At 44.3% G+C, this 22032-nt stretch overlaps 1 protein-coding gene across 6 annotated transcripts in view; it reads left to right on the plus strand.

The window, feature by feature from the left end:
• The window catches only part of LOC137536576 (poly(ADP-ribose) glycohydrolase-like), a 205517-nt gene extending 184802 nt beyond the window's left edge, over positions 1 to 20715 (plus strand). For all 6 annotated transcript variants that reach the window (XM_068258820.1, XM_068258819.1, XM_068258822.1 and 3 more), the window contains 2 exons: positions 16974 to 17102; positions 19889 to 20715. In XM_068258820.1, the coding sequence (XP_068114921.1) occupies positions 16974 to 17102; positions 19889 to 19995 (236 nt within the window). In that variant the 3' untranslated portion in view covers positions 19996 to 20715. The remainder of the gene's footprint in view (positions 1 to 16973; positions 17103 to 19888) is intronic.
• The last annotated feature ends 1317 nt before the right edge of the window (positions 20716 to 22032 follow it).

A 22032-nucleotide genomic window follows, 5' to 3' on the forward strand; every position in this document is an offset into this window, starting at 1 on the left:
CATACATTTACATCAATATGACTTTATCAGCATCTTATTGACCATCCTTGGCGTTTTCCAGGACTGTTTCTGAAATACAAAGATGTGTGTGAGTTTCAGGACAACCCAGAGAGTCTCTGTGAGAAGGTAGACAGGACCTGCACAGATTGAGGCAGGTAACTCTCTCACGGGGAAAATGTTTTGCCATTTTAATTACTGCCTTTTAAATTGCTCAAGACGACTGTACAACTTACATTTTTATGTAATAATGCTTCTGCATGTGTTACCTCTCCATTAGTGCTCCTTTGTGTCCCTCCCAATTAATTAATATTGTAATGTGCAAGAACATAACTATACCCCTCCAACCCCCCAGCAAACAATCATGGGGCTCCCTGCAGCAAACAGCCCCACCCCCCAGGAGGGTTACTGTCCCTGTAACAAACGTATCTGGTGTTGTCTCTGATAGTGTGGAGCAGCTGGAGGAAGCTTCCTCTTCCTCTTTGGTCAGTCGCATTCCAGCCTCCCCTGTAGATGTGAATTCCTAAATTCACCTCATTCTCCCGTTCACATTCCTCTCATCCACTCTTGGAGGAATGGATTTCTGACATGCAGACAGTCTGGGCTCAGGTAAGAGAAAATTTGAAAGGAACGGTTGTTCAACAAAAATCTCAGGCTGATCGTCATCGGTCCCGAGTACGAGTTTTCACCTGGAGATATGGTATGGGTGTCTACCCGCAACATTCCTCTCTGTCAGCCATCTGCCAAGTTAGCGCCCAAATATATTGGTCCTTATCCTGTTGCTAAGAAAATTAATGATGTTGTATATCGGGTGACTTTGCCTCAGTCTATGACGGGAGTAAGATCTTTCCATGTATCTTTATTGAAACCAGCAGCCAATGTTTCTTCTTCTGATCCTCCTCCACCTATTGAGGTGGATGGGGAACCTGAGTACGAGATAGAAAGAATTTTCGTAATTCTCTACAATACTTGGTGTATTGGAAAGGTTATGGCCCAGAGGAGAAAAGTTGGGTTCCTGCACGGCAAGTCCTGGCCGATGAGTTAATTCAGGAATTTCATTGTTGACATCCTGATATGCCAGGTATGGAGTGTTCAGAGTCCACACCTCGGGGGGGGGGGGGAGGAGGTAATGTAACAAACTTATCTGGTGTTGTCTCTGGAGGCTGCTCTGATGTGTGTAGCAGCTGGAGGAAGCTTCCTCTTCCTCTTTGGTCAGTAGCATCCCCGGCTCCCCTGTAGACGTGAATCAGCATGTTCGCATCCCCGGCTCCCCTGTAGACGTGAATCAGCATGTTCGCATCCCTGGCTCCCCTGTAGATTTGGGTCAGCATGTTGTTTCTGGCAGTCTCCCTAGGAGGACACGCGCAGCTCATAGCTGCCTTTAAAGGTTAAGGAGGCTTGTCTGAGGTGTGTCAGCTGATTCCTGTAGTCAGCTGACACTTGCTACAGGGATGTTGCTGATTGGTCAGATTTTCCTGGGGGCTTGGTCTGTGCTGTATTCCTGCTATATAAGCCCTGGGCATTCAGCTACTCGCAGTCCGTTATAGCTATCAGTTCGCTGAGCGCTGGACCTTGTCTTGCTACTGTGCCTAGTCAGCTAGTTTTCAGATATATATATCTATATATATATATATATATATATATATATATATATATATATATATATATATATATATATATTTGTATATTATTCTGATTGTTATTCTGTGTATGACCCCGCTAAACCCTCACTCTGATTCTGTCTCCTCCTTGTCTGTACCTCAGCCATCTGATCTAAGTGTATGACCTCAGCCTTTGCAGAAGGCTGAGACAGAGACAACGTTTTTGTCTCTGTCTCAGCCTTCTGCACTATAGCCATCTGACCACCTGTGTATGATATCAGCCTGTTATTGACCTAGCCTTGCCTCAGTCCTATTGTACAGTATTTCTGACTACACGTGTATGACTTTAGCTGACGATCTGGCCACGATTTATCTATTCAGTAATTATGACTAATACCCAACATCACAGCCCCATCCCCACTAGAAGTAGTGCACCTCTGTTTTCCTACCCCTATAACTCAGGCCTCTCTTCCATTGTATGTGCTCCTATTTGGAGTAGTTATTTTTCCACCTTATGGCTTGTTCACACTCAACATGTGGCAGAGGTGTACACGGCTCTTTTCACAGCCCTTTTCTCCATAGATAGGTGAATTGGGTCCCATCACACCGCAGTTGGCAAAAGTGTTGTGCTATGTATCATGTAAGGAAGTTGTAGTTCATGGATTGTACATAAAATAATTGATCTCTGAGCCATAGTCTTGGCTTGAGAAGGATTATGCCCCTACATGACTATACAGGTAATCCCCGGTTTACGAATGCCCGACTTACGAACAACCCGCCGATACGAACGCCACGACTATAGCTCCGCCCTGTCGCAATGACGTTGCACCGCCGGGGACTACCTCTTCTGCGCTGTTTTAAATGCAGAGTAAGCGCAGCGGAAGGTAAATAGAGGACATCTCACCTGATCCTCGGCGGTAGAAGGTCCCATCGTGGTGCCTGGAAGCTGCGCAGCCTGTCCTCTCGCTCCATCCACTGTTCCCTGGTGGCTTCTTATGCGTCGCATAATGACGCAATCAGGAGAAGCCCCCTAGTGGCAGCGCCTGCTAATGCGTCATTATGCGACGCATGTAAAGCCGCCGGGGAACAGTGGACGGAGTGAGAGGACGGGCTGCGCAGCTTCCGGGCAGCACGATGGGACCTTCTACCGCCGAGAATCAGGTGAGATGTCCTCTATATACCTTCCTCTGCGCTTACTCTGCATTTAAAACGGGGGCAAAGGTGGCTGTCCCGACTTAAGGACAGATTCAGGTTAAGAACGAGCGGACAGTCCCTATCTCGTTCGTTAACCGAGGACTACCTGTAGTAGAAAAAAAAAATCCTTTGGGCTATTCACAAAACGTCTCATACATGACTTATTTATCACCTGATTAATAAAAAAAAATAACCTTTCAGCACATTTACAAGCAAAATAATCACTCAAAGTAAGTTGTTCCTGATTAACTTCATTTCATGATTACCTTTCTTACCTTAATTACAGTATAGTATATTTTTGCTCTTTGGGAGCTTAAAAATCTAACATGGGTAAGGTGAAAAGGCTCCTGAGGGGGCTCCCCAATGCTGTCTTCTATAGGGCTGTGGAGTCTGTACAAAAATCTTCCGACTCAGACTCCCCAGTTTATGAAACCACTGACTCCAGGTACCCAAAATTACTCCGACTCCTTAGTCTAATTTTTACAAAAGCTATGGATTCGGTTTAAAAATCATCCGACTGCTCACTTTATTGAAAACTCTGACTCTAGGTACCCCAAATTGCTGCAACTCCTCGACTCCGACTCCACAACCCTGGTATTCTATTACAAGGTAGTGTGAATATGTGTATGAATGTGTGGGCATGAGTGTGCTGCTAAAATAACCCTATGGGTAAAACATGCCAGTTATAGATTATTTGGGGTTTGCTTGAAGATGATTGAATTTAAAACTGGTGGCAGAACTAATTTGCCAAATGTAATCTGTTGTAGTGAGGTCCTGGTCTGGCTTACTGGCAAATTTGAGGCCGTTTGTGGATGTATGTCTATAACTTTTTGTGCAATATAGTTGTGTTAGCATCGTGACTTGTGCAATTTTATTCATGATCAAATGACATAATGCCTGGCATTTTTACTGTCCAGCTTCCCGTGATGAAATAATGTTGTAGAAAATGAGAACATATTTAATATATTCTTATAGCTTTTCAAACGAAGTATTATTTCATGTCAGTGCAAGTATTTGCAGTAAATTATAGTTTGTGACTACCTCATTTTAATATCATTCCAATATCATAATTAATTGTTTGCAAGTCTCTTTCGCCCATGCATCTGAGTTCATTATAATTGGGATTACAAATGAAAGCGATGGTGCTTGGCTAAATTAACATCTCTTTTAAATGATGTCTTTGAATATCTCCTCAATTAATCATAGCTTATTGGATTATGTTATGTCAGTCAAAAGTTGCTAAATAGTTATTGAGATTGGACATGTCCATCAGTCCGATCTTTTGAACCTCACTATACCTTAATCCTGAGAGCCAAGAGGGCTAGAAACTCTGACTGCATCAAGTGATCACCTTACTACACCTAGGAAATCCTATGTGCCCTTCAAGGTAAGAAAAGCATCCAATCCCCTTTTAAATGCAAGTATAGAATTTGCTATAACTGCTTCCTGTCATAAGACTAGATCTAGGGGGAATGCATTGAGCATTAATAACGATGCCCAATTATTTAATGGACAACTGACAAAAACCTGTATTCTTTAACCACTTATACAAAATCTGACAGCATATCTATGCCCAGACTGTTACCATTCCAGGGGTGTAGATATAAGTCTCCTGTCGCGATCACCGCTGTGCTTGCTTCCACCAGCGTTCTCGTCTCCGCCACACACAGTTCCCATTCACTAATCTAAGTGCCTGTGATCAATGATCACCTGCATCAATGAGATGGCGGTGGTCATTGTCAAAAGTGATAGTAAAGCATACACTTCCTGTAATGCGTATATGCAGTAAACAGAACACACTTGGAATAAAGTGAAGTAGACCTCTAGTGGTCAAATAGTAAAATTACTCCTAAATACATCCCATTAAATAAAAATACATAAAATACCCCATTAATTAACCCATTACCTTCCCTCCAATTATTATCAAAATAAAACCCTTTTATAACAAAAAAAGGATGTAAAAAAAGATACATAAATAGTTAGCTTAGGGACTCAACTTTTTTAATATGTATGTCATGAGGGTATATTACTATTATTTTTGCAAATAAGGGCTTGTAATTAGGGACGGATACAAAACTGACAAAAAGACACCTTTATTTCCAAATAAAATGTTGTAGCTGTACATTGTGATAGGGACATAATTTAAGTGATGTAATAACCGGGACAATTGGGCAAATAAAATGTGGGTTTTAATTACAATAGCATTTATCTTTTTAAAACTATGACTGAAAACTACTGGCTGCTGGTAGTGGCCTGATCTATTTATTAAGCTACCTTGGTATGTGTAATATGTGATGTTTTATAATGGATATACTTTAGCACTTTAGGCACTCTAGGCACTTTGGTTACCCCTGACGAAGTTTCCAATTAAGGAAACAAAACATGTAGGGTTGTGTGTGGGGTTCTTAATATACATGCATTGTGAGTTTGAAGTAGAGTCTGACAGACAAATTACCTTTATCCCCAACCCAATGTATCACTTTTTACACTAAGGGGTAAGATAATTTGTTCAAATGATCTCTATTAACCCGACTTTATTAAAAGTTATGTTTTATTAACATTAACTAATCTCTAAATCAGGGTTTATTGAGTGTTTGTTCTGTGGAGTAGGAGTCAGAGAAATTTTGGGTACCTGGAGTCGGTGGTTTCATAAACTGAAGAGTTGGAGTCAGATGATTTTTGTACCGATTTCACAGCCCTGCTCCTATCCCCTGTAATACTGTGCACCATAAAAGTGGGTTGGGCACAGGGGGTGCTTACATCTATATTCTATATTCAACACACTAACAAGTAAGGAATAAAACTGTGTGTGTGTGTGTGTGTGTGTGTGTGTGTGTATATATGTATATGTGATATATATATATATATATATATATATATATACTATTATTTATTATTATTTATTGTATTTATAAAGCGCCAACATATTACGCAGCGCTGAACATTAGTTTAGGATACAGACAATATTTAGGGGTGACATACAGCAAAATGCCAATACAGGAATACAAGAAAGACCAGATCATGCAGCACAGTATGAGTACAAGGTAATGCTTAGTCAGTCACTGGATGGAAACATGGAGATTAGACAAGTTAGGTTGACTCAGATGCATAGCATGGGTTCACAGTAATGGAGGTACATGATCAGGTAGGACACAAAAGGAGGAGGACCCTGCCCAAAGGCTTACAATCTAGAGGGAGAGGTAATGACACGAAAGGTAGGGGATCAGAGTTCAGCTGTGGGTTTAGAGCACTTGTGAGGGGTAGTAGGCCAGAGTGAAAAGGTGAGTTTTGAGGGCCTTCTTGAAGATGTTGAAGGAGGGGGCTGCCCTAATGGGGGGAGGTAGGGAGTTCCATAGCGTTGGAGCAGCTCTTGAGAAGTCCTGGAGGCGTGCATGGGACTGGGTGATGTGGGGGGCGGTCAGGCGAAGTTCATTGGAAGAGCGGAGTGAGCGGCTAGGTGTGTACGATCGGAAATGTAGGTTGTAAGATCGGAAATGTAGGTTGGACAGGTTTTGTGGACAGATTTGTAGGTCAGACACAGTATCTTGAATCTGATTCTGGACTGGATAGGAAGCCAGTGGAGGGATTCAAGAAGGGGATCCGCCGTGGTGGAGCGATGAGAGCAGTGGATAATTCTGGCTGCCGCATTCATGATGGAATGCAGTGGGGATATTCGGGTCATGGGGAGACCAGACAGAAGGGCATTGCAGTAGTCAAGGCGGGAAATTATGAGGGCATGGATGAGGAGTTTGGTGGTGGCAGAGGTCAGGAAAGGGCTAATCTTACAGATGTTACTAAGGTGGAAGTTGCAGGACTTTGTGAGGTTTTGGATGTGGGGAGTGAAGGAGAGTGCAGAGTCCAGGGTGACACCCAGACAGCGGGCTTGAGAGGTAGGGTGAATGGTAGTGTGGTTAACAGTGACATGCACATCTGGGAGGTTCATGGATGGCTGGGGTGGGAAGATCATAAATTCCGTTTTGTCTAGATTTAGTTTCAGGAACCTAGCAGACATCCAGGAGGAGATGGCTGATAGGCAGGAGGAGACCTTGTCCATGGTAGTGGTGGATATGTCAGGGGTGTGGAGGTAGATCTGGGTGTCATCTGCATACAGATGATAGTTAAAATCCATGGAGGAGATAACCTTGCCAATGGAGGATGTGTATAGGGTGAACAGTAGGGGGTCAAGGACCGAGTCTTGGGGGACCCACACCGAGAGGTGGTTGGGGGTGGACGAGGACTCATTGAAGGCGGATGTGAAGGAGCGGTTGGAGAGGTAGGATGAAAGTCAAGTCAGGGCGAGATCATGAATGCCCATGGACTGGAGGGACTGGAGGAGTAGGGGATGATCTACTGTGTAAAAAGCTGCTGAAAGGTCAAGGAGGAGGAGAATGGAGTATTTACCTTCAGATTTAGCTAAGGCAAGGTCATTGACCACTCTGTGGTAGAGGCGGATGGTGTGGGCCTCGAATGATGTGAATTGTAGGGAGGTAGGTGGGGTGAGGACACGGAAGGTGCAGGATGGGGAGAGGAGCAGACTCACCCCTCCCCCATTCCTGTTGTCTGGTCTGGGGGTGTGACTGAGGTGAAGCCCACCATAGGAGAGGGCAGCCTCTGTTTGTGGGTGGGATGGATGGAAATAAGGTTGAGGCGAGGATAGATGTTTACATTATTTGTGGACAGAGGGCTGAAAAGTGTGTGAAGCAGGTCAGCAGGGGATGCTTGTCTGGCAGCAGGCTGTAGCCCAGGATTGGGTGATATATCACCAGCTGCAAGTAAGAGTAGGAGGGAGAGAGTAGGCAAATGTGAATGGGATTTAAATGTTTGTGAGGTTTTTGGGCTGCTGGGGGAGCAAGAGATTTCAGGAGAGCTAACAGTTCACGAGAAGCTGAGCAGAGCAGGTGAAATTAACCACTTCCCGACCGCCGTATAGACAATTGGCGGCCGGGAAGTGGACCCCGCAAGGACCGCCGTATTGTCAAATGGCGGCGGTTCTTGTAGGGGCATGGGTGGCGCGATCGCGTCATTTGTGACGCGATCGGCCGCCGGGGACTGGCTCTGCCCACCTCGCGCTGTAACCCGCCGGCCTTTTCGGAAGCGCCGGCGGGTTACTAAACACCGGATCGTCGCATACAAAGTGTATAATACACTTTGTAATGTTTACAAAGTGTATTATACAGGCTGCCTTCTGCCCTGGTGGTCCCAATGTCCGAGCCATGTCGCACCCAAGCACACTGATTTTACCCCCCCACCCTGCCCCAGATCGCCCACAGCACCCCTCAGACCCCCCCCCCCCCCTGCCCACCCCCCAGACCCCTGTTTGCACCTAATCACCCATCTGTCACTATCTGTCAACACTATTTTTTTTTATCACCCCCCCACCCCTCAGATTCTCCCCAGCCACCCCCCCCCCCCCCCCCCGTGTACTGTATGCATCTATCCCCCTGATCACCTGTCAATCACTTGTCAATCACCCATCAATCACCCCCTGTCACTGCCACCCATCAATCAGCCCCTAACCTGCCGCTTGCGGGCAATCTGATCACCCACCCACACCAATAGATTGCCCGCAGATCCGACGTCAAATCACCTCCCAAGTGCAGTGTTTACATCTGTTATCTACCCTAAACACCCACTAATTACCCATCAATCACCCCCTATCACCACCTGTCACTGTTACCCATCAGATTAGACCCTAATCTGCCCCTTGCGGGCACCCAATCACCCGCCTACATGCTCAGATTGCCCTCAGACCCCCCTTATCAATTCGCCAGTGCAATATTTACATCTGTGCTTCCCTGTAATAACCCACTGATCACCTGTCAATCACCCATCAATCACCCCCTGTCACTGCCACCCATCAATCACCCCCTGTCACTGCCACTCATCAATCAGCCCCTAACCTGCCTCTTGCGGGCAATCTGATCACCCACCCACACCAATAGATCGCCCGCAGATCCGTCGTCAGATCACCTCCCAAGTGCAGTGTTTACATCTGTTCTCTACCCTAAACACCCACTAATCACCCATCAATCATCCCCTATCACCACCTGTCACTGTTACCCATCAGATCAGACCCTAATCTGCCCCTTGCGGGCACCCAATCACCCGCCTACACGCTCAGATTGCCCTCAGACCCCCCTTATCAATTCGCCAGTGCATTAGTTACATCTGTTCTTCCCTGTAATAACCCACTGATCACCTGTCAATCACCCATCAATCACCCCCTGGCACTGCCACCCATCACCCCCTGTCACTGCCACCCATCAATCAGCCCCTAACCTGCCCCTTGCGGGCAATCTGATCACCCACCCATACAATAGATCGCCTGCAGATCCGAAGTCAGATCACCTCCCAAGTGCATTGTTTACATCTGTTCTCTCCTCCAAACACCCACTAATTACCCATCAATCACCCCCTGTCACTGCTATCCATCAGATTAGAACCCTATCTGCCCCTAGGGCACTCAATCACCCGCCCACACCCTCAGAACGCCCTCAGGCCCCAGCCCTGATCACCTCTCCAGTGCATTGCTTGCATCTATTTTCCCCTCTAATCACACCTTGAGACACCCATCAATCACCTCCTGTCACCCCCTAGCCCACCTACCCATCAGATCAGGCCCTAATTTGCCCCGTGTGGGCTCCTGATCACTCAGCCAAACCCTCAGATCCCCCTCAGACCCCCTTCCGATCACCTCCCCAGTGCATTGATTGCATCTATTTTCCCCTCTAACCACCCCCTGAGACACCCATCAATCACCTCCTGTCACCCCCCTAGCACTCCTATCCATCAGATCAGGCCCAATACAACCTGTAATCTAAAAGGCCACCCTGCTTATGACCGGTTCCACAAAATTCGCCCCCTCATAGACCACCTGTCATCAAAATTTGCAGATGCTTATACCCCTGAACAGTCATTTTGAGACATTTGGTTTCCAGACTACTCGCGGTTTGGGGCCCGTAAAATGCCAGGGCGGTATAGGAACCCCACAAGTGACCCCATTTTAGAAAAAAGACACCCCAAGGTATTCTGTTAGGTGTATGACGAGTGCATAGAAGATTTTATTTTGGGGTCATTTGGGGGGTATTTATACTATCCTGGAATTCTAGCCCCTCATGAAACATGACAGGGGGTCAGAAAAGTCATAGATGCTTGAAAATGGGAAAATTCACTTTTTGCACCATAGTTTGTAAACGCTATAACTTTTACCCAAACCAATAAATATACACTGAATGGGGTTTTTTTTATCAAAAACATGTTTGTCCACATTTTTCGCGCTGCATGTATACAGAAATTTTACTTTATTTGAAAAATGTCAGCACAGAAAGTTAAAAAAATCACTTTTTTGCCAAAATTCATGTCTTTTTTGATGAATATAATAAAAAGGTAAAAATCGCAGCAGCAATCAAATAGCAACAAAAGAAAGCTTTATTAGTGACAAGAAAAGGAGCCAAAATTCATTTAGGTGGTAGGTTAATATGAGCGAGCAATAAACCGTGAAAGCTGCAGTGGTCTGAATGGAAAAAAAAGTGCCTGGTCCTCAAGGGGGGTAAAGCCTGCGGTCCTCAAGTGGTTAATATGGAGTGTGGTACACTGGGAGGAATGCATGACACACACACACACACACACACACACACACACACACACACACACACACACACACACACACACACACACACACACACACACACACACACACACACACACACTTTTTGATACTGAAACCAGGAAATTTACCATAAAAGTGTGTATCCTGAAAAATGTACTACTATATACAACTACTGTGCCTTTTTAAAAGTCTTGCCTTCACATACACCAGTTGGTGTTACTAGCAGTTATTGAGGCTGTAATTACCCTGCGACCATGACTGACAGATTGCCTGTTCAGTAGAACAAGAACTGTGATTTATGAAATTGGCATCACCTGTACAGGGATTCACATTTACTTTTTTGCAGACTCCTGGGAGCAAAATGATAGGTCATTGGTTACCATGAGCAGTAGCTGCACATTTTCTCCAAATTTCATTAATAAATCTTACTATAAATATCACAGGTACTCTCAGTACAGAGAAGTTGCATGAGAACATGAAAGTGCTTGTGCCTCACTATGGCAGATATATGAAAAGCAACGAGGGAGATTGTCGCTGCTCTTCACAAAAACAAGTATAATACAAGGCTGTAAATCACAGTTTAGAGAAGAGAGGCTGATGATTGATCTGTCCTTCATGTAAAATCTGTTCATCAAGCCATGCATTGGAAGTTGTTTATAGATTATTGTAAAACACCGTGACATCTTTTCAAATGTTGCTCAACGTAATGAGGTGTAGACAAAACAAAACAGATTTTAGATAGTGATCCCAGTATAGCCTTGAGCTTGGGGATTCAGCCATTTCACCCTTAGGAAAGCCATAATTTGACTGTGAAATATCGCATACACTTCTACATTTTTCCTATGGTATACTGTAAATATTTTCTTCTCTGGAGCATCCAAATTTATAATTAAATACTGAATGCTTTCACATATAGAAAATATTGTATCCTACTAAGCAGCTAGTTCTCTAGTGTGAGTGCTTGGCTGAGAGTATGTAGTCTTGTCACAGACTGTCCCTCAGAGGGGTTCACAGTCTAATCCCAACCCTAGTCATACGTCCATCATAATCTAGGGACAATTTTGGGGGGAAACTGTAAACCTGTCTGTACAGGGTAGGCCATTTATATGGATACACTTTAATAAAATGGGAATGGTTGGTGATATTAACTTCCTGTTTGTGGCACATTAGTATATGTGAGCGGGAAACTTTTCAAGATGGGTGGTGGCCATTTTGAAGATGGCCATTTTGAATTCAACTTTTGTTTTTTCAATAGGAAGAGAGTCATGTGACACATCAAACTTATTGAGAATTTCACAAGAAAAACAATATTGTGCTTGGTTTTAACTTAATTTTATTCTTTCATGAGTTATTTACAAGTTTCTGACTACTTATAAAATGTGTTCAATGGTGCTGCCCATTGTGTTGGATTGTCAATGCAACCCTCTTCTCCCACTCTTCACACACTGATATCTACACCGCAGGAGAAATGCTAGCACAGGCTTCCAGTATCCGTAGATTCAGGTGCTGCACATCTCATATCTTCACAGCATAGACCATTGCCTTCAGATGACCCCAAAGATAAGTCTAAGGGGGTCAGATCGGGAGACCTTGGGGGCCATGCAACTGGCCCATGACGACCAATCCACTTTCCAGGAAACTGTTCATCTAGGAATTCTCGGACCTGACACCCATAATGTGGTGGTGCACCATCTTTCTGGAAAAACTCAGGTAATGTGCCAGCTTCAGTGCATAAAGAGGGAAACACCTCATCATGTAGCAATTTCACTGGCCCCCAAGGTCTCCCGATCTGACCCCCTTAGACTTTTATCTTTGGGGTCATCAGAAGGCAATTGTCTATGCTGTGAAGATACGAGATGTGCAGCACCTGAAACTACGGATACTGGAAGCTTGTGCTAGCATTTCTCCTGCGGTGTTGCTATTAGTGTATGAAGAGTGGGAGAAGAGGGTTGCATTGACAATCCAACACAATGGGCAACACATTAACATATTGAACACATTTTATAAGTGACAGAAACTTGTAAATAACTCATGAAAGAATAAATTTATGTTAAAACCAAGCACACCATTGTTTTTCTTTTGAAATTCCCAATAGGTTTGATGGCACATGACCCTCTTCCTATTGAAAAAAACAAAAGTTGGATTCAAAATGGCCGACTTCAAAATGGCTGCCATGGTCACCACCCATCTTGAAAGTTTCCCCCCTCACATATACTAATGTGCCATAAACAGGAAGTTAATATCACCAACCATTCCCATTTTATTAAGGTGTTTCCATATAAATGGCCCACCCTGTATAATGTTGGGATGTAGGAGGATGTGGGAGTGCTCATAGGAAACCCTGGGAGAACATACAAACTCCATGCCCTGGCAAGGATTTGAACTGGGGAGTGGGGACAGCAAGGTGAAAGTGCTATCCACTACATCACTGTACTGCCCATATAGTGAGATCTCCTGTTCACACACAAAAAAAGCTAGGAGGAGAAGTAGAGTTGGAATCTTCTAGTCCAATGTTTCTCAACATTATTTTGGTGTGTATTCCTAATAAAAGTCTGTGCTTGCCATATAGTCCCTCATACAGGGAAGATTATCTCAAGTACCCCATGACACATAAAGTTTTTAAAGGGAAACTAAGGTGAGTGTGTAACCCGATTTATCCGTTATCACTCGGCCCGACTGAGAGCAATCCACCAGACACTGACTCAGATGCGATTATCAAAGATTTATTTGTGACCTGACAGTGGTCACTGGTAACTTTCCTCAACCAGTAACACTTTAATAACAAAATACACTTCCCTTGCACATCATAGATCAAAATTATACAATCTTCTCTCCAGCTGGTGCTCCTGTAAAGGCTGCGGAATAAAAAGGTTAAGTTACACAAACTTTTAGATGAATGTTGAGCTACAACACGTCTTCTTGTACAATCATCAACCACTTTACAATACAACACCTTTAAATCACAGTACCATAACTAAGGTATAGGGGCTTGGGCAGGGACAGGTATACTGAGCAATTCAGTTCCTATACAGTCTCAGTCCCTTGTAGCCAAGTCCAAGCTATATTGCTCAGCAAAACCTTAGGGGATCAGTGACTCTCTTCATTATGGTACCGAACAGTTTCCACAGTTCGTTGGTTGGCAATATGGCATCCAAAAGAATGTTTACTTTACTCAGAAGATCTCTCAGACTCTTACTCTTTATACTGTATTTCTCAACTCACTATACTCTTGAGCACCGCTTGTTTGGATAGGGCTTCCCAAAACAATAAACAAAATAAAGAAAGAATCAAATAATCAAAAAGGGTTAGAGAAATGAAAATAAATAAAACAAAAGCACAAAACTGACCAATGCACCCAGCTATACCACCAACATCTCACTCCTTTAAAGTGGTCTAACACCCAGCATTTTAACTTTGCTTTAAAAGATTGCTTACAGCTTATAAACTATTATGCCAGATTTTTTTTTTAGCAGAAATTCACTGAATGGATTAAACATGACATTTTAGTGCTGCATTTAGCTAGAAATCCTCCTCCGTGCTTGCTTGTTTAGTTACAAATGTATCTATCTACAATGTAACAAACAAACACTGCTTTGAGAGAACAAAGAGGGCTTCCCCGGCAGGCTTTTCAAAGGTCTATTTGTATTCCAAATAAAGATACATTTGTAACTAAAAGATAAGAACGGATGCGGATTCCTAGTTAAATCCAACACTAAAATGTCATGTTTAACCCATTCAGTGAATTTCTGCTTTAAAAAAAATCTGGCATAATAGTTTGTAAGCTGTAAGCAATCTTTTAAAGCAAAGTTGTAATGCTGGGTGTTAAACCGCTTTAATATAACTCTTTTCTTATGCTGTTTGAACTTTATGCTGAATAAGCTCTGATTTTGTTATGTTGCAGAACTTGTAAACCTTACTTTGTTGACTCTTTATCTCTGTCAGATGTCACTCCACTTTTCACTGTAGTTCACTTTAGTAACACAAGATGCAGTGAAACTCCTCCTCCACTTCTCTTCTTTAATGCTGACAGGTTAACAGACTCAATTATCTCTCACTGACAGGTTTTCTTTATCTCCGTGGCTTTTATTATCTTTCTCTCTCTCAGGCCGTGCACTTGGATAACACAAATCACACTTTGGTTCACTTCTCATATCAGGCTTTTAGTGAACACTGCAGAACACATCAACTCATGAACTGATAAACTATGAACTGATGAATGGAAGCAGGTTGACAGGAACGATGTCTTTGAATCAGGATTACTGTGAATGGCTAACTGTGTCAGTTCTAAGGGGGCTTAATGGAGGCTGATCACTTTTCTGGTGACAGAAAGGCACTTGCACTTAATACACTCAGCTGCACATTATATTCTGGCTGGGCAGCACTATCTTGCATCAATAAACTGATTATCATCACAATGTCACTGTCTCTTTAAGGCTTTATCAAACAAGCAGATTTTAGTCAGACCACTTTCATCAGAATATGCCTCTTCAGTAGCTTAAGTTAACTGTCTCTACACTCAGCAAACCTCCACTGAACGCTGGCCCTTTTCTGAACACACACACTGTGGCTTGTAGCTGGCGCAAGGCCTATACTCATCTGGCCTGTCAGAGTCTCTCTCCTTCCGCGCTAGCTCAGATCTTGCCTGCAAACACTGTACTTGGCCTCTGGTAACTGTCTGGCTTTGTTACCGCTGCCCTCCTTTCTCTGCTGGTGGTCTCTGGGTTGCCGCCTGTCCCCTCCTTTCCTCATGGGGTGACTGCTGCGGACGTGCTCTCCTCTCCCGCTCCCCATCGCCTCCTGACTCTCCTACTGACTGACTGGCGCGCTGAGGGAAACTGGCTAAAACCAGTTCCCTCTGGCTGTGTCTTGCGCGCTCTGCGCCTGCCCTGTGCTCTCTGACTGGCCGCGCGGAGCTTCCAGAAGGTTCTACTGCTTTATATACATGGTCGCCTTAGCAACCAGTCTATGCGGCCATCTCAACGCTTAGGCGTCTCTCTCCATGTGCCGTTTTAGTTCCACTATGCTAATTTCTGCCTTGGATGCCAAGTTTACTTTACACACACAGAAATACATTACACAGCATATTATCCTCTTTAAGAGGGTTACAAGTGTAATATGGAGGCTGCAGGTTCCCTGGCTGCCCCCCTGATTCTGTGTCTCTGAATACTTTTAGCTATTCACAGTACATATGAGGCAGTCCGTGCACAGCTTCCTTAATTCACGTTTATTTTAACATTGACTTTCGCCAGCAGACATAACAACATGAGACGCAGGTTCACAACATGTGTAAAGCGGAACGATCTGACCTGTATCGAAGACGGGTACGGGAGTGTGACCAGGGGATGAGAGGACGGCGTAACAGCCGTTTTGCGGCGGTGTGGCGCTTGTTCACGTGCGTATGTCCTAGGGCAATGGCGGCGTGTCCGGGCTTCCGTGATGTTGACAGGAGGCCCCACCCACCACGCTCGCCATTGGCCCATGGAACCAGGAAGTGATAGTGGTAGGGCTGAGGAGGAGGGGACTAGCCGTATTACACGGCATGAGTGACAGGGAGAGCTTCCTTCAAAATGACTCATACGTAGTGAAAGGGGGAGGGTCGCCTTGCCCGGCGAATACAATAACATAGTGCTTAGTGGGAGCATCAGTACGTCACAAGGGGAAAAAGATCCTCAGAGATTGGTAGCACACAGCGGTCCATGCGAACCCACCAGGAGCCAGGCGGGGGCACACTGGGCACGACAGTGCATGCAGGGAAGGATTTGTGCTCCAGGGGGGACAACCACCAGGGCAGTTCCATCTCCCCTCCGTGGTGTCCACTCCTCCCCCAGAGCAAAAAGAAGTGGCATTGCCGTCAGTAATTGGGCGGCATTTCCTGTCCACAACCATCCACGCGAAATTGCACCTGCATACTTTTAGCTATAGACCCTGAACAAGCATGCTCAGGCGCTCTGACTCAGGACTGACTGGGTTAGCCACATGCTTGTTTCAGGGTTGTGACTACTGATGCCAGAAGATGAAAAGGTCTGCTATGCAACTGGTATTGTTTAAAAGGAAATTGATATAGACGCCTCCATATCACTCTCACCTCTGGTTTATAAATTATTTTCAAGCATTCACTATTGCTTTTAATTGGCTAACATACTAAACTGGTCTTGTTAATATAGGTTTTATCAATTTATATGACTTTAATTTTGCTGTAGGTAATTAACTACGTCAAGCCCAAATACCCCTTGAACACAATACCACATGTTCGGAACCTGGTGTCTAGTCAGGGTAGGGCTTTCTCCAGACTGTTACGGACTCTCCCCCTGCTAAGCAGAAGTCCCGCCTACTGCCTTCTTCCTAGCTTTTTAGGCAAGGGAATGACATAATTGTCAGTGTGGATTGATTGAGCACTGGTTTGCAGTAGCCAGAACAGTATACAGACATCCTAACAGGTGATCCATTTTCACTTATTGATGCACTCTGAAGGACAAACCGATAACTGTGCTTATGTGTATAGGTAGAGTTACTCTTTAGATTTAACAGGTAATTGCTCCTCTTTAACAATATTCTATATGTTTGTTTTACAGCCTTAATACAGCTTCTAGCAGCTGCAGAGTCTGGCCGGGATCTTGTGTATTTCACCTTTGGAGACAAAGAGTTAATGCATGATGTTTATAAAATGTATAGCTTCCTCTTCAAAAAGAACAAAACAGTTGGTGAGTAACTTTTGTAACCTTTCAAAGTTTCATTTTCCAGTTAATGATGTTTCCTATTAGTATAGTCAAAAACCACCTTACAGTGGAACCCATCTTGGTTTGCGGGCATAATTTGTTCTGAAAACATGCTTGTAATCTACAACACTTATTCCGAAGCAAATTTCCTCATCAGTATTAATGGAATCTCAGATGATTCTTTCCACAATTCAAAGAAAGTTATAGAAACATATTTAATACAAAAAGCTGTATTATATAAAATTAAAAATGTAAACAAGACTTTCCATATAACAGAATCATTGCTATCTGTTGGCTCACTACAACCTTTTTTTGTGTTGCTTTAACAAGGAATGGCAGTTGCTTTAACCTACTTTTAAAGATTTCATAGAAATGTGACATTGTACAGTCAACAAAAATGCTGCATTTGTAAAGGGCTTTTTTTCCTGTAGGACCCAAAGCACATAAGCTTGTATTAGATCAGTACATAGTGATGTGTACAGGGGGAAAAAGTTATGTGATCATAAATGCCAGATTAAAGAGGTGGCTTTTCTGTTTTGATTTAATCAAGTCCAGGGTTGGAGCTGTCTTGATTAAGTTTGGCAAGGCATTCCAAAGAGTAGGGGCAGCATGACAGAAAACTCAGGCTCCAAAGGTCTTTAGTTAAAGGCTGGGGGTTGTCAAGTTACTGGATCTTTTTGATCTGAGGTTGTTGGTGTGACGCAACAAATCCTTCAGGTATTCAGGGCCTAGGTCATTTAGGGATTTTAATGTTAGCATGCCAATTTTGAAAAGCATTCTCCATTTTATGGGTAGCCAGTATAGTTAGCAAAGAATTGGTGTTTGTGAGAAAACGCGGAAAAGCCGCCGCCAATACTCTAGGTGAGGCGGCTGATTCCGCGTTTGACACGGCAGCTGGGGCGTAGTCGGAGCGCGGAGAAACCGCCGCATGCTCTAACTACAGGGCAGCGGATTCCGCGTCCAATGCGGCTAGTTGCTCGCATAGGCCTGCTTCTCTCAGTAAGGTGGAATGCGGAGGAAACGCCGCACACCCAGACAGCGTGGCGGCAGATTCCGCATCTAATACAGCAGAAACATTACAACACATGACTGGTGTGGCTGGGACTGATAGTCCACACTGGTTTAGGAGGACGCGCGCGCGCAGAGAGGCAGGGCCTTTATGGCAGTCAGAGGAGGGTCAGCTGACCAGGCCGGTCAGCTGACAATTGCAGCAACTTCCATTGGTCCAGCACTTAGGGGAGGCGCTAGAGAGCGCTGGTGTATATATACTGGGTGCTGGTAATTTCTCTGGTGTCTCAGACCTTGTCAGTATCTGTGTGTATTAGTCAGTTTTCAAAGGTGTTGATGATCACGGAGCTCACACCTTAGCCTAGGAATTCTGTTACTATCTGTATTGTTATCTAGACCAGTTTCCAAGGTGTTGACGGCCATGGAACTCACACCTTAGTCTAGGATTTCTGTACCATCTGCATTATTTGTATTATCTAGTTTAGTTCCTGGAGTGTGAGAATCTTGGAGCTCACACTCAAGCTTAGGCATTGTTGATTATCTGTTATGACCTTCTGCATTCCTGACCATTCTCCTGATCTCTGATTTCGTACCTTGTCTTTCTGATTCTCTGTTGCCGACACCTGGCTAGTCTCTGGATTCTGTATCTGCCTACTGTCTCTGTACTTTATCTGTCCGTGTGTTTACGACCTGGCTTGTCCGACCTCGAGAACTATCTCCCCTGTTAGGAGATAGTTCACAGATCTGTCAGTGACACTCCACCACTGGTGTCACTCACGTTCTGTCCTTCCCACTGTCTCAGCCTGGCTCCGCCCCTTAGCGAGCAGCAGGCTTGTGGAAGGAAGCTAACCCTTTACAGTAGATCCTACTGTCTTGCTCCCATTTTCCGGGTGCTTTCCTCAAAGTATTACTGTTGCACCAAACACTCTCATCTCAGGTGTCCAGAGGTTAGTAGATATATCTGATTATCAGTGATACTGCAGATCATCAATAATCGGGTATATTCTGCATTCTCTGTGATACTGCAGATCACCGGTAATCAGACCCTCTCTGTGTTACACCGATCGTTACAGTGTTATGTGGCAATGGCGAGGTTGGCTTGTTAACAGTCTTGCAGCAGCATTCTGTTCTAGCTGTAGACGGTGTAGGTCTTTATTTGGAAGGCCTGCATAGAGGACATTGCAATAGTCCATCTGTGATGTGATGAAGGCTTGCACTTGGGTGGGAAGATCCTCTGAAGGAATGAGGTGCTTCATTTTTGCAATCTCCCTTAGGTGAAAGAAGGAACGTTTTCCAACAGCTGAAATGTGATTCATGAAGTTTCATTCCCCATGAATCAGTAAACCCAAGCTGCATGCAGTATTGGAGCTAGTAAGGTCTGAGCTTCTTACCCTCAGTGGTGTTGGCTGTGTCTGTAGCTGCTTTGCTGCTGGGCACTAACCTCCGAAGACAAGAACCTCAGTTTTGTCAGCATATAGTTTAAGCCAGTTGTCGTTCATCCATTCCTGAACCTCAGCTAAGCATGTGTTTATTTTTGTAATGGGGTCTGTCGTGTCAGGGTTGTATGACAAAAATAACTGGGTGTCATCAGCATAGCAGTGGTACATGCTTGTATATCAAGACGTTGCTTGCTTATCAAGTCAAATTTTCATTAAACATTTTTGCTTGTCTTGCAAATTGCTCCCAAACCAAGTTACTCTCAATCCAAGGTTTTACTGTACTAGTTTACGATTTTGTAATTTGTTTTATTTTATTTTTTGCAGGTGACGTTTATACAATGCTGATGGATTATTACTATGAAGAGTGCAGAAACTCTAGTACAGCAAGACCAGAGACAAAACTTTATACCTTTATATTCAATTCTTTGTAGTCCCGGAGACTCCTGGCAACAATTTCCTGTCAGTGAAGCAAGATACTGCTTTTCAGCCACACATACCTGTTAAATCTACTGGTTGTATAAGGACTAGTATATCCAGTATATAAATATAGCCGTACATTTTAGTCCTTATGTGCATTACATGATGAGATACTTTTGAGCTTTGTTTCTATGGTTTGATTTTTAAGATGTACTATGCTTGACTTGGGGGAAAAAAAACTTTTTTTTTCTTATATTTCAGAGTTCTTAATTATTTTATTAGTATTGACAATGATTATGAATGCATTGCTGTGCCATGCCAACCTTTGAATGTCACTAGTACTCTTGTGATTGTAGCTTTGTCACTGCTTCATCTTGTGGAATCTTGAAAGGGGGTCAAGATCTTACAAACTGATATGGGTAATTGTATTTCCCATAATGCTTAGCCATCGATTATCTAATTATTATAGCGAATGAAGCAAATCAAAAACAATTGCTGCCGGCTTTCTAAATTCCCTGTATACCATCTCGTTTGTAGATGGTATAGCAGAGCTTGTCTAAAATATACATGACTGACCCCTATAGTGCAAGAACTTATGACATTCGCCAGTATGCTAAACTGTAGTTGGTGTTGCACACTTTGCAGAGTTTTATATCAAACATAAAAGTACTGTGCAGAATACAACAGTTACAAGTTTGCCTTGGTGATAAATAAAACTTAAGAATTTGAAGAAACTTTGACTCTTTTTTGTCCTGTTTTTACTGAATGTTTGTCTTCAGACAATTATAAGTCGCATCAGCTGAACGCCTTTCTGTACTCTAGACCAGTGCTGTCAAACTGGCAGCCCACGGGCCGCATCCGGCCCGCCAGGCCTTCTGCTGCGGCCCCCCTGCTTTGGCACTGTTAGTTCCCAAGTCCCCAGAGCTGAGGGGACTTTTTTTTTTTTTAAATCTTTTTTCCCCCATGTTTTCCCCCATACCTTGGCTGCTGTAATTTGAATTTACAGCCCCCCTCCCCTTCGCTCCCCCTCCCCGTGCTGCCACCGCCGCCTCACCTCAGAATAGATTGGCGGCGGGCAGGAGATAGGAACCAACCACACTGGCGCATGGCAGCCGCACAGGGGATTTTAAATGCTGGACGTGACAGATGATGTCACTTCCTGCATTTAAATTCAGCGCGCGGCTGCCGTGCGCTGGTCTGGCTGGTTGCTATCTCTTGTCAGCTGATCTGAGGTGAGGCGGCGGCAGCAGACGGGGGGAACGAAGGGAGGGGGGCTGTAACGATTCCATTGTAGCAGCCGATCTGAGGTGAGGCGACGGCAGCAGCTCGGGCAAACGAGGGGAGGGGGGCTGTAACGATTCCATTGTAGCAGCCGATCTGAGGTGAGGCGGCGGCAGCAGCTCGGGCGAACAAGGGGAGGGGAGCGGAGGGGTGCTATAAATATATAGCAGCCGATCTGAGGTGAGGCGGCGGAAGCAGCACAGGGGAACTAGGGGAGGGGAGCGGAGGGGGGCTGTAAATATATAGCAGCCGATCTGACGGCATTTTGTATCCTCAGTGTATTTTGTGGGCAAATCTGCAGCCAATCCTCAGTGCATTTTGTGGGCAAATCTGCAGCCAATCCTCAGTGCATTTTGTGGGCAAATCTGCAGCCAATCAACAGTGCATTTTGTGGGCAAATCTGCAGCCAATCAGCCAATCCTCAATGCATTTTGTGGGCAAATCTGCAGCCAATCTGAATGCGTTTTGTGGGTAAATCTGCAGCCAATCTGATTGCATTTTGTGGAGAAATCTGCTCCCAATCTGATTGCATTTTGTGGGGAAACTGCTGCTAGTCCCCCCCATTATAAAAAAAATGTCTGTAATTGAGACGCTATCTACATCAGGGGCACTTAGTAAGCAGCACAGTAGCGTTGTGGATAGCAATCTTGCCTTGCAGTGCTTTTTTCCTGGTACAAAACCCAGCCAGTTCAAGATGTATGTTTCCCTATGTCTGTGTGGGTTTCCTCCAGGCATTCTGGTTTCTTCCCACATGCCAATAACATACACAT

The sequence above is a fragment of the Hyperolius riggenbachi genome, chromosome 10 (assembly GCF_040937935.1).
Source record: "Hyperolius riggenbachi isolate aHypRig1 chromosome 10, aHypRig1.pri, whole genome shotgun sequence".
In the NCBI taxonomy this organism is placed as follows: domain Eukaryota; kingdom Metazoa; phylum Chordata; class Amphibia; order Anura; family Hyperoliidae; genus Hyperolius; species Hyperolius riggenbachi.